Source organism: Uranotaenia lowii, chromosome 2 (genome assembly GCF_029784155.1).
Source record: "Uranotaenia lowii strain MFRU-FL chromosome 2, ASM2978415v1, whole genome shotgun sequence".
Classification (NCBI taxonomy): domain Eukaryota; kingdom Metazoa; phylum Arthropoda; class Insecta; order Diptera; family Culicidae; genus Uranotaenia; species Uranotaenia lowii.
Window position 1 is genome coordinate 6,554,841 of NC_073692.1, and position 15,802 is coordinate 6,570,642.

At 37.6% G+C, this 15,802-nt stretch overlaps 3 protein-coding genes across 4 annotated transcripts in view; 1 reads left to right on the plus strand and 2 right to left on the minus strand.

Annotated features, from left to right (window-relative positions):
* The first annotated feature begins 100 nt into the window (after positions 1 to 100).
* On the plus strand, positions 101 to 4,532 carry LOC129747607 (malate dehydrogenase, cytoplasmic). Its single transcript, XM_055741899.1, has 3 exons — positions 101 to 307; positions 3,160 to 3,522; positions 3,583 to 4,532. Exons 1-3 carry the CDS (start codon positions 305 to 307, stop codon positions 4,216 to 4,218), a joined length of 1,002 nt encoding a protein of 333 aa, XP_055597874.1. The 5' UTR covers positions 101 to 304; the 3' UTR covers positions 4,219 to 4,532.
* A 1,721-nt stretch (positions 4,533 to 6,253) lies between these two features.
* On the minus strand, positions 6,254 to 10,517 carry LOC129745685 (protein aubergine). The gene is made up of 6 exons (XM_055738963.1): positions 10,361 to 10,517; positions 9,886 to 10,030; positions 8,726 to 9,816; positions 8,462 to 8,665; positions 7,084 to 8,025; positions 6,254 to 7,015 (listed from the first exon to the last, which is right to left on the minus strand). The coding sequence occupies exons 2-6, from the start codon at positions 10,024 to 10,026 to the stop codon at positions 6,751 to 6,753; spliced, it is 2,643 nt and encodes an 880-aa protein (XP_055594938.1). The 5' UTR covers positions 10,027 to 10,030; positions 10,361 to 10,517; the 3' UTR covers positions 6,254 to 6,750.
* A 2,193-nt stretch (positions 10,518 to 12,710) lies between these two features.
* Positions 12,711 to 15,802, minus strand: part of LOC129745692 (60S ribosomal protein L9) — a 285,451-nt gene continuing 282,359 nt past the window's right edge. The window contains exons 1-3 of one of the 2 annotated variants that reach the window (XM_055738975.1): positions 14,447 to 14,570; positions 13,872 to 14,123; positions 12,711 to 13,139 (exon numbers count right to left, since the gene is read on the minus strand). In XM_055738975.1, the coding sequence (XP_055594950.1) occupies positions 12,808 to 13,139; positions 13,872 to 14,112 (573 nt within the window). In that variant the 5' untranslated portion in view covers positions 14,113 to 14,123; positions 14,447 to 14,570 and the 3' untranslated portion in view covers positions 12,711 to 12,807. Of the gene's footprint in view, positions 13,140 to 13,871; positions 14,124 to 14,446; positions 14,571 to 15,802 lie in introns of those variants that run through there. The other variant, XM_055738976.1, reaches the window with a different exon arrangement.

Sequence of the window (15,802 nt, forward strand, 5' to 3'; positions counted from 1 at the left end):
TCCCGGGAAAAGGTCAAAAATGGTTATTTTTGAAACATAAATGGTTCAATAATTTCTAGCGTGTTGGATGGAGATGGGAACACAAACATTCGAACATGTAAACCGAACCCATCACTCCACGGCGAAACATCAGAAATTTCAGTCACTTTTCTACCGCGGCTTCGCAGAGTTCAGTGCATTTTTGATTGATTTTTCGCAGCATCTTACGTGCCCGGAGTTTCTTATTTTTTAGTTGATAAAGTTTTGTGAAATTTTATTGTCATCCGTTTAGTGTGTCTTCTGGAACTCTAAAAAAACAATCAAAATGGTGAGTAAAATGGAGCTCGTAGTGCGTCGATCTTTTCCATCATTAATTTACCAATGACCGTGTCAAGGTTACGAAATGTGCTAATTCATGAGGTGCAATTTCCAAGTGCTTTCGTATATGCATGATAAGATTACCGGTGAAATGCATATTGAATCATATTTTACTTTTGGCATAGGAAAACGGCGTTACATAAACATCTCTCGAAACAAGTGCAATATATTTTCTTTTTTTTTTTTTGCATTTCCTTTCTCTACGTATAACTGTCCCATGTTCGCTGGAATTTCTTTTTGTCATGCGAGCTCTAATGGAAACCGCTAGCACAAACCATCCACGAATTATTGTGGGTCGTCGGTTATTCATCCAAGTATTTTAAAACAGAAACCGATGTAATAGTTTCTCAATTGGCACAAAATGCCTCCGCTGAAAGTTGCTCAGTGAAGGGGAACAAAGAGAAACCAAATACCGGTTTACATTTTCGGCTACAGATTTCTGGTCTGACAATGGATTCACGCAGCAAAGAAACTTTGGAAGTTCCTATAGGTATGTGCTGCAAGAATAAAGGAAAAAGTATATCAACCCGGCAGAAAATAAACTGTTGGCCACAGGCCAAAGTTATTTTTATCTTTTCGTGGGATCAATGAAAGTTGTTTACTGCTTCATCTAGAATGACTATATGTTCCAAAGAACTTCTGAAGTGTCTTTATATTTTCACGAATCTTATAAAATAAATCTCAGATAATGATAAAGATAATAAAATTGTACTTTTTATCTCCATCTACCACCGAATAGCATTTAGTCAGCCTACACGACTGCTTTTAAATTGGAGAAGTTTAAAACACGCTAAATAATGAGCCAAATTTTGTTTTCAAACATATTTGGTCTACAATGTGTTATGTGGTTCGGACACGAATGCCAAAAATTGGTAAAATGTCCTTAATTAAATAAATAATTATAATAATGTGTTATGCGTCATTTGTTCATTTCGACCTTATCTCGGACAAGAATTTCTGTAAGAAACACTTAAAAGGGTATTGAACCATAATTGTATAACTACTGTGATAATAATTCGACGATCTTGTACAAATATGCTATCAAATATTCTTAACATTACTATCGAGTAACTTTCAATGCAACATTTTTGCAATCCCAACACGGGCATATCAATAAAACCAACTGTCCAACCAGATGGAAACCGACCCCGTAAAGCGGACCCACCTATTCGCGATAACTTTTGAACAAAGCGAGCGTACAAGATCGAGCAATCTGAGAGGGCGAAAAAAGGTCACAACACACACAAGGCGGTGCGAGCAGCGCGTCATTCCACATCCCAGAGCCGGCATCAGACAGACTGATAGACACAAACAAACTGAGAGATACTAGTGGTGGTTGATTATTTTCGGTTACATAAACTCGGTGCTTGATAATAAATAAATGATGGTGCTTAGACGAGACAAAAGTTGTCTAATTGATAGATTTCATCATTGTCTAATTCGCTTTCGTCAAACTTGTAACCACCAGCACCGGTCAATGAAACCGATAACGGGGTGATAATCATTTGTTTTGGGTGGGTTATAAATTATCAAACGTGTTAGAGTTGCTTCAATTGGGATGTTGGAATTTATTATAGCATCACACTTGATAAAGATAGGTACCTACGAGATATGAATGAAATTCTAGGCGTTATCTACCCTCGCAAGCTTTTCACTCATGAGTAAACAAATAATGATATCTCCTTAATAGCTTGGGGTTAACCTCATGTGTCAAGAACCAATACATTTGATATTTAGGTTCCAAAAGTTTTAAACGGCAGAAATACATGCATACAGATATTTTGAACGAAAAAGTGTAACGTTAAAAAATCATCATCATCGTAAAGCTTGATATCATGTTCGGTTGATACATTTAGTACAATTTGAAAGAGTAGACCTGTTTTTGAAACATGTTTGGAGATTTTTTTAATGTTTCCTTTAGTCTATTCAACAAGGGACATTGCTTCAACTTTGATAGTTTCAAATAAATGTGTAACGGCGTGTTCGTAAATTGATTTTTTCTATCGAAGTGATTTTTTCTATCGATGTTGCCGTTCGTAAATTAAACAAACTGTATGCAAAAGCATTGGAAGGTGATTTGACATCTACCAAACAAATCGATGCATCACCCAAACAAATCAGTTTACGAACACGCCGTAAATAATCAAGTGAGTTGATTGGTTAATTTATACCAACTAAGTACAACATGTCATAGCACATTATGTTTAATTGAGACTAATTTTATACGTTTTCAAACTTAAAAGACTGACCTAGTAGAGTAGATTAAAGTAGATTCTTATATTTCGAACAGCTAAAACTTGCCAACCACTGAACCGATTTTCACAAATTTGATCTTGTTGAATTACTTGAAGTGTCTAGGTTAGATTCACAGCACTTTATTCAACTCCAAATTCATAGGTTGCAAAGTGCTGAATATTTTATCCACCCTCGTTTTTAAATGTTTCAACCTATAGTAAAATATTGGTTTAAAATGTTGAACATTCTTCGGGATTTCAACCTTTTGACCGTGAAATTACTTTTGAATTTTTAGTACTTAGTTTAAAAATTTAAAAAAAAAATCGTGCGAACTAAGAAGTTTCGGTGTCAAACATTCTTATAAATTTCACGTAAGCTTTCATTGCGTCGAATGAAACAAAATGTATACAAACAGTTTTATTACGAAAACCCAAACCGGTTGGGTGGGCAGCTAACCTACCTACCACATTTAGGGAGAAAAAGCACCGACCTTCGACCTTTTAACACTTAAAAACATTACAATCCATCACTAGAAGTAACAATTATTCAACTTCTTTCCTCTTGCAGTCGGAACCAATTCGTGTGGTTGTGACCGGAGCTGCTGGCCAGATTGCCTACTCGCTGCTGTACATGATCGCCAAGGGTGATGTATTCGGGCCGAATCAGCGATTGATTTTGCATTTGCTGGACATCCCACCGATGATGGGTGTGCTCGAGGGCGTGGTCATGGAACTGGCCGATTGTGCCCTGCCCCTGCTGGCCGGTGTGGTCCCGACTGCCGATCCAGCCGTCGGTTTCAAGGATGTTGCCGCTGCCTTCCTGGTCGGTGCGATGCCCCGTAAACAGGGCATGGAACGCAAAGATCTGCTCTCGGCCAATGTGAAGATCTTTAAGGTTCAGGGTGAAGCCCTCAACACTCACGCACGAAAGGTGGGCATACCTATTCTTTATTCGTAAAAAGGCATAATAAAAAAAACTTACCTATTTCAGGATGTGAAAGTGCTCGTTGTTGGAAATCCAGCTAATACGAACGCCTTGGTCTGCTCGCATTATGCCCCATCGATTCCGAAGGAGAATTTCACCGCCATGACCCGGTTGGATCAGAACCGTGCCCAGGCTCAGATTGCCGCTCGTCTCGGTGTTGGCATTGCTCAAGTGAAGAATGTTATCATCTGGGGCAACCATTCGTCGACCCAGTACCCGGATGCCAAGAATGCTACAGTTGAACAGGGCGGAGCCAAGAAGAATGTCACTGACGCTATCGCCAACAATGAATATCTGAACGGCGAATTCGTTGAAACAGTACAAAAGCGTGGTGCCGCCGTCATCAATGCTCGAAAAATGTCATCGGCAATGTCGGCGGCCAAGGCGGCTAGTGACCATATGCGTGATTGGTTTGCCGGCACCAAGGATGGAGAGTTCGTTTCCATGGGTGTTGTTTCCGATGGCAGCTACGGCACTCCGAAGGACATTGTCTTTTCCTTCCCAGTGGAAATCAAAAACGGCCAATGGAAAATCGTTCAAGGTTTGTCCGTCGATGCCTTCGCTCGGGAGAAACTTGACGTGACGGCCAAGGAACTGCTCGAAGAGAAAGAAGAAGCCATGTCCGTCTGTGCAGCGGATTGACTAACTAAACTGTAAAACAGAACATTTGTTGAAATATGATAGACAAAACATGAAAGTAGTAGAGATATTATTCATAGGTTGTCTGTTTAGTTTCTCTTTCAAAAGTTTTGTTTTACCATGCACATTGTGAATCACGTGAATAAAAAGTCTAGCGAGTGGCTGAAGTTTAACCAATCGAAGCGAATTATGCACTTATAGTAAATTATAGAGCACACCTCAACAACAAAAGCCGTACGCGAGCATTTATTATTGAAAATGTATTCAATTAGCATTTTGTTTTTTGTTTTCAATAAAACCTGATTGAATTGCACTAACTTGGCTGTTTCAACAATTAAGAATTATCACTATCCTCAAACTCAAACCCTAAATGAACTGTTGAATACTTGAAATAAATAGAAAAATGAATATTGAGTAACTAACATGCTTGGAATACCACAATATAAAAAAATACCTAGTATATTAAGTTTTACCAAGGTACCAACACCGGAGTGAGTGGGATCGGTTCTTCGTAGTTTTTTTATGCGTTCAAATAGTCGTGGGAAGCTAACGCTTAAAAGGAAATGTAGGTGGAAAGATCAGAGGAAAATAAAAATTAAGAGTATTGTTATTTATTACTGATCAACGGATCACATGTTGATCCATCCAAATGATTACTTAAAATTAAAAAACAAAACATTTAAGTCTAACAATGTGGGGTTCTCAAGGCCCTTATCACTTTTCCTCGGAAAGCTGCGAGAAGACGGTAGTTAGCGATCTTGATACATTAGTTAGATCATCCTGCACTGCATTGAGTCCACTTCGGATCTATATGAACAGAATGCAATACAATAGATAATGAGCTAACCCCTCATGATACTAGTTGGAGGCAAAACGTTGACGGGTTTAGACAGGTTGCTTACATACTCCCAACGAAACTAACTACATTTTTTATGGAATTCAAAATATTAAAAATAAAATGGACAGCTCTCACCAAATTATAGAACTCCATCTTCAGCTGTTGATTAAATCCTTGGGCTGACAACCACATCATGCGAAACCATCGCCTGGGTCTGTTAGATTTTTCAAATTCATTGGTCATCACCAGTCCAAAGTTGAAGGAAACATAAAAAGAAATACAGAAAACAAAAAATGAAATGAAAAAGAGAAAAAATAGATTATTACCTAGTTCATATAATCTATCAATATCTAAAAAGAAGCCTACCTCAAACTAATAATAAATCTAGCCTAAATATTGATCTCATGAAAATCATCTTTTTTCCATTTTCAAAAACCTTTTCGTCTGCTAACTTGTTATTTAGAATTTAAGGTTTTTATTAATGTAGAGTTTGTCGTCAAGAGCCAACTAGTTTAATCTTTTTTTCATTTTCCGAGAAATTCGCAATTGAAAAAGATGCCCATCAACTCGACATCGTAGCAAAAATTGAAATTTAACTATAAGTCACTGTAAACATCCGTTATTGTGGGAATCGTATCTCTTTTATAGTTATTGGATAGATTACAAGTAAATGTGCACAATATTGTTTCAATAGCCATCGTCCCCACTTACTCCGGTCTACCTCACTTAACTTCCTCCTATTTATTTTAGTTATTAGAGGGTCCAGAAAATTTCATTTCTTAAAAGATGTTTATATTATTTCTTTATATCTTTTCATCAATACTTATTAGAATCACTTCTAAACTCTTCTAGATATCGATATGGATACTTTTCTACTTCTACAATATTAGAATGAGATAGACAACAATTAGAAAGAAAAGGACAAATTGTATTAAACGATTTTTTCCGAGATTTAAAGCCTTTAGGGTTTACTAATCCGTACTCTCGGGATTCATTTCATAAAAACAAAAAAAAACCTAACAGACGGATCAAAACACCGGGCAAGTGTTATTTCCTTGTTAATTGTATTACTGTTACACATGTTCAAATGGGTCGAATGTTAACATTTTACGTTATCAACCGTTCTTTCGGATTGCTGTAAAAGCGCTTTTCTAGTATATTTCCACATCACATGAACATATCTAAAACTTCCAAACACAATTTTCTTTCAAGAAATTGTCATCCATTTATTGAAACTTGTGATAATTGATAATGCATAGTTAATGTTTACATCTAGAGTACCAAGCAATTGAATGTGATATATAATCATAGTTCTGCTGTCCTGCGAACGTGGATACAAGTTTCTCAAGAAGTGCGCCGCCATATCTGGGATTATTTCTTCATAATCATAGGAAAAAAATGTTGTATATAGAAAAAAATTGTTCTTTTTTCTCTTTTCATCGTCAGTTTTTAACAGATGTCGTTTAAGTTCACCGATAATCGTTAAAAAAGGAAAATTCGATCCTACCTATGTAGGATCCTGTGAATACATCTAGAACATATTTGAATACGTCAAATAATCACCCACTCAACGACTGGTTATGTGGATTGGATTCCGTCTTTTTCGTTAAAACTAATTCTTAGAAACTATACGGCGCACGCTTGGTTTCCCACTTCGGGTGGGAGTTGGGCAATCTCACGAGGTTCTAAACAGAAATTTACAGGAAGAACAGCTTCTTCTCGAGCAAATTGCTCGGTGCCTGATGCAAGAACTGGGCCACCAGGAAGGACAGCTTGTGTGCATACTGACACACGGCTGGAACTCGGGTTGTTCCGGACCAGTTATAATACAGATGGCATTGCTTGTAGGAAAGCATTTGCAAGTGGTCGATCTTCAGACCCGATGTGTCATAAATAACGTTGTATGCTGTCGGAGAAACTGTACCTTGTCGTACAGATTGCGAAACCAAGTAGAAATCGGTTCTGTCGAGAAGGAATAAGAACAAATTTGTTAATAATTATTCCTGGTACATCCAGTTTTAGAAACTTACCGTTCTGGAAGGGTCACGATGTCATCGACCACGGTACCTGGTTTAGGATTCTGTCGATGATCGAAGAACCGAGTGTTTATTCGCTTGTTGACAATAAAGAAGGTAAGCAAAACATCTTGCTCAGCACCAGCTGATTTGTAAATATGATTCAGCTTCTCTACAATCGATTTTACTTCGTGCTCATAGATGTAGTGTAGCTGACCTTCGCCGACACCATCGCGATAGAAGATGATTCGCTTGGGAAGTTCCCCGTATTCTTTACGGTATTCGTTAAGCGCCTTCACGGTGTTAATAGGGAGATAATTGGATATCTCTTCACCGTGTGTGTGTTGACTGACGGTCGAGAAGAATTTCGGTGTACCTTTATTATCGTGGTCAAGTGTAGCAACCATAGCTCCGAAGGATTTGGCCTTATCCTTGGCATCGTGACACACGTCAAATCCGATCGTCATCAAACCGTTCAATGGAATTTTTACTTTCCAAGGAACACCACCCAATTTACAGTTCATCTGAATGACGACTTTAGTGGCAACTGACATGAGCGTTCGCACGTTTCCTCCCTTAGGTGTAATCGTTTTTTGAACCATAACTTGAGTAGGAATAGCACGATCAACGCAACATTTCTTCTTGATGGCGGTATAACGATCGGCCTTGTTGTTAGAAACCACGCACATAATCATCTGAGGGTCTTTGTTGAGAACATTGTCCAATGTTCGTACATACGTTCCAGGATTGTCATCCGGAATTGGGACGACCTCGCAGTTGCTAATTTCAAATCGCATACCTCGAGCTGCCTGAATCATGCATCCAAGGAAATCGTTCGCTTCGCGTGTGGCTCTATTCGGCACTATCAGATACCATCGGTTGAGGCGAACCGTAGCGAACATGGGGTTGTTACGGAAATGAGCCGTCCAATCGGCGTTCTCACCAGCCTGGACACCGCTGTGAAGAAAAAATCCAAATTAATTTTTTTTTAAATTTATAAAATGAATTATGAGAAAACTTAAATATTTTTTCTCAAGGCTTTTATCCGAGTTAACTATAGAATTGCTGTAAAATGCTAATTCAAAATGTGCTGTTACAGCTTTAAATTTTAGATTGGATTTACATTTCAGCAGATTTCTTTATATGTTTTTAAGATTTCTGATAATGTTTAGTATTTTTGAATTTCAGACTCAAATTCAGAATTTCACTTTCGATTTCTGTTCTTCAGATAAATGATTGGATTTCAGGACTTTCTCCAATTGAAATTGTCATGTGTTATTGAATTAGGAATAATTTCAAACCCAACAAATGTTCAAAGTCCGGTTAAAGCATGATAGTCGAATAAGCTATTAACAATAGGAATGAAAGTGAAAAGATAGTCAACGATACAGACCTTGCGGTAGTAGAGAAGAAAATCATCTCCTGAGGGAGTAAACGACCGGGCAATTCCACTAGACGACGGTCGAGTTCCATCTGCCAGGTTTTGAAGACTTCACAGCTCTCCGGGGAAGTCTGAAGCCGACGGTTAAACGTTTCCAAACGTTCAATACGTCGATCTGGATTTAAACGCGTATGATCAGCCATGGCACGCATCATTCTGTGTGATAAAATGAGTTATTATGAGAAAGATGTTTTGAACCAAATCATTACAAATTACCTGAAATCTGATCTCATTTGATCGGTCAATCCGGTCATTTGACAGAGCTCTGGGACTAATGCCATCAGTTCGCTACCACCGGCACGAAGATCTCGTTTTTTGGCTCTCGATAACAACATAGGCTGATGCGGATCACGAATACGGATATTGTATTTCGTCTTGTAGTATTCCAGGAAAGATGTTTTGCCAGCTTTTGTATCAAATGTGCTTTCCGGGGTTGTGTCAAAAGTGACATCATGAATGGTATAAGTTTTGTTGTTATAACTTGTCAAGACTACAACACCAAGCACAGCACGCTTGAAACCATCCTTGTAATTACGATCATGCTTTTGGCAATCTCGCAGAATGTCATAGCAGGTTTGCATACGCATAGTTTTGTGTGCCACTTCGCAACACACCAAAATATCCTGTTCGTGCTGACGGATACTGGTAATGTAACCGGGCCATAGTTCGATCTGATATTCACGAATAGCAATTTTAGCTGCCGCATCAAAAAGATTACGACCGACCAATTGAAGGTTAAGGCCAGCCATAGCACGTCGCAAAATTAAATTCAAAACCTGAATACCGGTTTCGTTCGTCATATCTACGGTACCGGTATGAACAATACGGAGTTGATAAACCTCTCCAGTACGTTCGTGTCGAGATTGTAAAGTTAATTGATCGCTACGTAATTTGTTAACCATGAAAAGCTGAGTCCCATCAAACAAAAAACCTCCGAAGAGTTTTTTGTGTTCATTGACCAACCCTTGAAGTAGACGTGCACTTGCAACCTGAGGCGAAATATCGACACGATACTGGAACAATGTCCATTCGATGTGTTTCAACAGTTTAAAATAATTGCTGTGCAGTTGCAATGGTGTACCGGTAGTTCCATGCTTGGATGGAGCATCTAGGGCTCGGGTTCGCAAGGTGTCTCCGATGCTTCGTCGACCACGCAATGCTCCACGAGGAACTCCACCGGCAGTCGTCCCTCCACTGCTACTGCCGTTTCCGTTGTCGCCGCTAGATCCAGTACTACGACCAGCCGACTGATCTCGATGTGCCGTGGCACGACCTTCGCTAGGCCCTGGTCCCCAGGCTGGACGAGGCTAAATTGACAAGAAATAAATAATTAAAATTCGATTCTTTTACTTTTACCGATTGTTTAATGAACTTACTCCTTGACTTTGCCCTCCATAAGGCGCAACACCGCTACCTCGGGTTGAGGCTTGGCCACGTCCTTCTCGTCCTTCGTGAGACAAATTTACCGCTGTATAACCGCGGGCACGTGCACGGCCCTGAGTCTGACGATCAGCCATTATGCTGTTTTAGGAATACGATTAGTTTTCATTATTTGAAATTGATATTTCTCGAATAAAACAACTTCCACATTCAACATAACCACGCAAACACACCGAATGTTTTGCTCATCGAAAATCTATCTCATTCCTCATTCTCATAAATGGATGGTGAGATGAATGAACCGCTCGATGAGTAGTGACCAAACAAGTTTTTATCTCACTCGAAAAACACGATGGAGAAAACAGTAATGGAGGAATTATCCGCCGGTAGCGCGTCTGTTGCGAACATAGGTTTTACCTACTAAAACATCGGAATACCTCTCAAAACAATATGCAATCGTTAGCCACTTACCTGTTGAAACTTTTGCACTAGTTTTCGTTGCAATTTCAAATCGATTTTCCACTTAAATGTTGCCACAATAATTGGTAACCAACGCGAAAAAATGTGATTGCGTCCTGCAGAACACCGTCTGAACACGATGAGTTTAACGACGAGAATGAGCCGTTTTGCGTTATTCGCTTTTGCGCTCGGCAGTTGCTACACACTGAGTGACACAAGGTCATATTTCCATTTGAAATAAACCCCCGATATATTTTCAGTTTCAAAAAATAGGTAGATATATATGTATGTAGTTTGAATTTGAGTCTAAAATTACAAAACTACCCACGTTAAAAATTAAGTTTCCTTGTAATGATTTTTTACTTATATGGGCACGTCATATTAAATAGGTATTTTTTAAGTATCGCGTTAAAGAGGTCTGCGAAAAATCAAATATTTATACAAAATTTATGGAGATCAACGACGCGCTTGCAAGCGAAAACCATTTAGCAAAGGTATTTTAATCAAGCCAAGAAAATAATCATGTACATTATTTTAAATGTATATTCTTGAATGAATTCCTCAAATCTGTTTAAACGGTTTGAATCTTTTTAATATTTTCCGTAAGAATCTGAGTTTTGTTCAAAGCAACGGTACCACAGCTGGCTGGCATTCCTGCCTGAGCCGTTAATTTGTCGATTCTGGCCAGAGGTGGCAGGTGTCCTGATTTATCAAAATTTCTCCTGATTTTCGAGAGACCGTCCTGATTTTCGAGATTCCGACCTGATTTTTTTCAAAAACTCTTGATTTTTTTAATTAATACAACGTCCTGATTTTCATAAAAATATCTCAAATGTATTAATTCGATTACCTTTGAGATTAGAAAATCAAATTACAAGTTAAATTAGAAAATCGAATAAATCTGTAATTAAATAGTAAAACCCATTCTACATACGGTAATTCTCGGTTCAGATATTTAAATGGTGCTTTTATTGCGATTACGTAAATCAAGGCGTTTACAGCTCCCGTATTTTGCCTTAATTTATGCAATCTTCTTGCGATTTCCATTAATCAAGAGGTGTCCTGAAAATCGTAAAAATCCCAATTTTTTTTCTTTTCATTTCCTTGATTTTTGACGAAACCACCTGGCACCCCTGATTCTGGCTGCCGTTAACTGGTCGTTTTCCGCTTTCGCGCTCCGCGTATCGATTACACGCTTAGTGTAGAGACCACATTTGTATTTCACGCCATAACCCAGCGTAGAAACGATGTTAGATTATTACAATAATTTTGCAAAATTTGAATAACTTTGACAATTTGTATTATATGCCATGGCAGTTTTCGTATGTTGTCGAATCAAATAGTTCTATTAACACCTAAAATTCATATTGATTACTGACAAATAAGTATTGCATTGAGAAGATTTTTGTTTTCTGATTGATAAGAATTTGTCAAGCTTAAGTTATTCGTTCGGTATCCAATTTTCAGAATAGGCGATGGAATCGCTGCCGAATTTGGGTGATGGTTTTGCATTGATGCAAGTGGGATGCAGCTAAAATGTCACCCAACTTTTGACAGATCTCACGGGTTTTTCTAAAAAAGAGAGAATCGCCAATAGCTTTCAAGATTAACCTCTGATGATAAGATGAATAAATGACACAAGGTTTTAAGAATCTTTACGCTAAACGAAATTACGATTTCAAAGCCGATTTCATTTAGCCAAAAGGTTATTCAAATCACCTTTTGAATAGTTGTGATGTAATCCACGCCTAATCAATCAAATAGATTTATTAGGAATTCATCTACTATCTCTGAAAAGTCAACCTCTCTCTTATCTGGAGAAAGGGATATTCAAATATATATATTTTTCAAATTTATTTATTCGATTATTGGGATTTTAATTGATAGGGTCATTCGTTCCAATCCTGAAAAATTGCCTCTTTCATGAAGACAGGAACTCGGTTATCCCTTGATCAACTTGACTATTTTGAAAGTTGTTTTAAGCTCAAACAAAGTAAGACACAAAATGAAAAGAATCTTTAGACCCATTCACAAAGTACCCATACATTAGCGAATCTTCAAGTTAGCCCGTGGCGTAGAGGATAGCCTCCAAGTCAAACATAGTACATTTTCTGTGGGTTGGTGGTTCTAACATTTGAAGAATGCTAGTCATCATCATTGAAAGATGGTAAGATTGGAATTGATGAAAGGGAATCTCTTCGAAGAAACATCAAGTTTCATTGAGATAAAAATTCATTGAGCATAAAAATAGGACAAAGACGTTTCCATCCCTAATTTTGAAAATCATCAATCCTCAGTTGTAAAGCAAATCTTCTCACCCTTACTATTGGAATGATTGTCACACTTTGTAGAATATTAAACATTATTTTCAGCTTAACTTTTGTTTTATTTCCACTCCATTTTCCCGTGAATGTTCATTTAAATGGATAAACTTAGTTAGAAACACGCGCCCTAGTATTCTATTCTTCTTCCTGCACGACAGTTGTCTTCTCCGACACGTAGAGACCGTCCAAGAACTTACGGATATCCTTGTTTCGGACAGTGGTCGACTGCTGAATCAGGGCGGCGGACAGGGAAACGGCCTCGATGTCGTTACCCTCCAGGATTAGTTCGTCCTTCTGCTTAGCGGAGTTTACAACTGTAACGCCGGCTTGCATCCGAACTCGGCGGATGTGCTTCTCTCCGAGGAAGTTACGGATTTCCACCAAGCTGTTGTTTTCGCTGATTACACAGTTGATGGGGAAATGAGCATGCACGGCACGCATCTTGTATTGGAATCCCTTAGTCACACCTGGAAGCGATAGTTTTTGTTAGAAAAGATTGTTTGTTTTACATTTCTGCATTTTTGATCATCTAAAATCAGATGTAAATGTGTACTGACAAACTAGGCTCTCGCTATAATCAATAAAATTACAACGTCGAATTACTTCTACATTTTACTCTGATATTTGTTTCAGATACTGCAGTAACGAAAAATTAAATTTCTCGAAGCGTATAAAACATGACACATTGCAAGACACAGCTACATGTCAACCTGTATACATATTTTTGTACCTCATTGGTTACATGTAACTTGAGTACCGTAATTTCGATTAATAAACAATTTATAAATTCAATTTAATTTATTATTCGAAACAACGGTAGCTTTGAAGTTAGATGAATAAAGTGAAACACTACCTGCCAAATAACTCGTAGTATACATCAATCATACTTATTAATTTAAAAGGCTGAAGATTTAGTAAGAATTTTTTTTGCAAAATATAATAATAATAATTTATTCATTGCAGTTACGGCAGCCTTAAAGTTGCATGTAACTGTTGCACAAGGTCAAGGAAATACAATAAGTTAGGAGAGATTGAATAATACAAAATTCTAATGTAGTGCTGTAAGTTTAAAATTTAAATATATCAATTTCTTTTTGAAATGTAGGTAGTTCATTGGAAGAAACTTTTCCCTTACTAATACATCTCTTCGTTTAAATGGAAAAGAACCGAATGTCGTATTAAAATACTCCTGCACTTACCCTTGATCATGTTTTCAATGTGTGAGCAGACCGTCCGAACAGCGGCCAATTCCTTCTTGGCTCCGAACCATTTTTCCACCATGAGCTTCTTTTTGGACACTTTGTAGATGTCCATCGAGAGATGCCGAAAGCTTTTAGTCAGCTTTCCTCGGGGACCATAAACGGTCACGACTCGGGCATGGACCTTCACCGAAACACCCTTCGGTATGGTAACCGTTTGGTTTGAGTTGATCGTTCTCATATTGGTCTAATCTAAAATACAGAAGACAAATCGTTAATAATAACACCAAATCCAGCACACTAGATCCGGAGAATTTCAGGGCTTTCTGTATGATCTTGTTTTGCCGCTCGACACTAATGACAGCAACAAATCCGAATCCAAGCAGCCGAGCCGCAAGAAATGGGTTTGTTGATAGTCTTATTCCATCAAATTTAAAGCACTGCAAACACTTTAATAGTGTAAATTGATGTATGATGGAATGGTCAATTGATTGTTTAACAATAAATTACAAAAATTCGACCAATTTAACTGAAATTTCCGGATTTTTTCGATGAAAACAAAATTCGCGACTTACACGTTTGAGAATCAAACCGGAAAAGAACCTGTCAAAACGCACAGCAGCAGCACTTTATTTTCGAAGCGTCGCTTTGATTTCCGCTCGCTGCATGAATGAGGGATAGGAAACCAAAATGATGTGAATTTTTTTGAAACGTGCGTTGGAAAAGAGTTGTCATATATGAATCCTCATGCAAAAATTATCAGAAGTGATCACTTGAGAGAGATACTGATACATAATTTAATTCGAAAAGCCACTCACTCACTCTAGGGATTAATCATCCCAGAGGATGAAAATCCCGTACACGCAGAAAAAATTATTTTGGAAACAATAAGATTTCGAACGAAAATAATAAAATTTTTGGTTGGGAAAATGCACAAATATATTCTTGGTAACACTGACTAGAATTATCGATTTCATTTAAACTTATCGTTTGATTGAAAACGAAATACCCCCTTTTTGAAAATGATCCACCATTCTTGTCAAAATAATAAAAATAATTTGGGTAAAAACTAAAAAAAATGTAAAGTTCAAAACAGCGAAAAAAATCAGGTAAAAAATAATGGAATTTATGATTTGAAATAATTTTCTTTTTCTTTCAATAAATCAGAGCAATAATTTTTGGTTTTCGAATCTTTCCACTATATTTAGAATCCGTTTTTTTAATTAGTCAATTTATTCTTCAAACTTATTCTGCTTTCTTTGATTTTCTCAGGAATCGAGTCATCCTCGTCAAGCAACAGCAGCATAGCGGCACCTCCTCCAAAACCGCGCTCTGGCCAACAGTCCAACCGGTGTTGCTGCTGCTGATTCAAGTCCACGTAAACTCATGATAATAGCATGATTAACATAAGTTACCGTGCATATAGCAGCAGTCGGTGGTAAAATTCTGCCATGTTCTAAAAATAAAATTAAAGTTTAGTAGCAAAGATAGTAAAGAAGCATTAGATTTTTCAAAGTTAAAAATAACTTACCTTCCAAACTATTGCAGCCGGTTTCTTCGGAGGTTCAAACTCTCCGGAAAAATATCCACCGCGATTCCACCGCTGCTGGTGGCCTCCTCCCTCAATTTTCGCAGTTTTCTACATGGTGTGCTCGTATCAGATGAATCAAAATTTTCTCTATTTTTTTTCTTTTTTTTCCATTTTTTAACCTATGTTTATTTTGTTTTTGAACTACACGTTTATTAAAAAAAACTAGGTTTTCATTTGAAAGCAAACCAAACTTTGATTTCAAGTAGTAAAAACTGAGTGTGCAAAAATAACAAAATTTTGTAATTATTTCCAATTGATTTTTTCATGAAAATAACGGGAAAATGTGCATTGAAAATACAAAATAAAATAACAAAACGTTTTGTTGAACCGACCCCCCGTC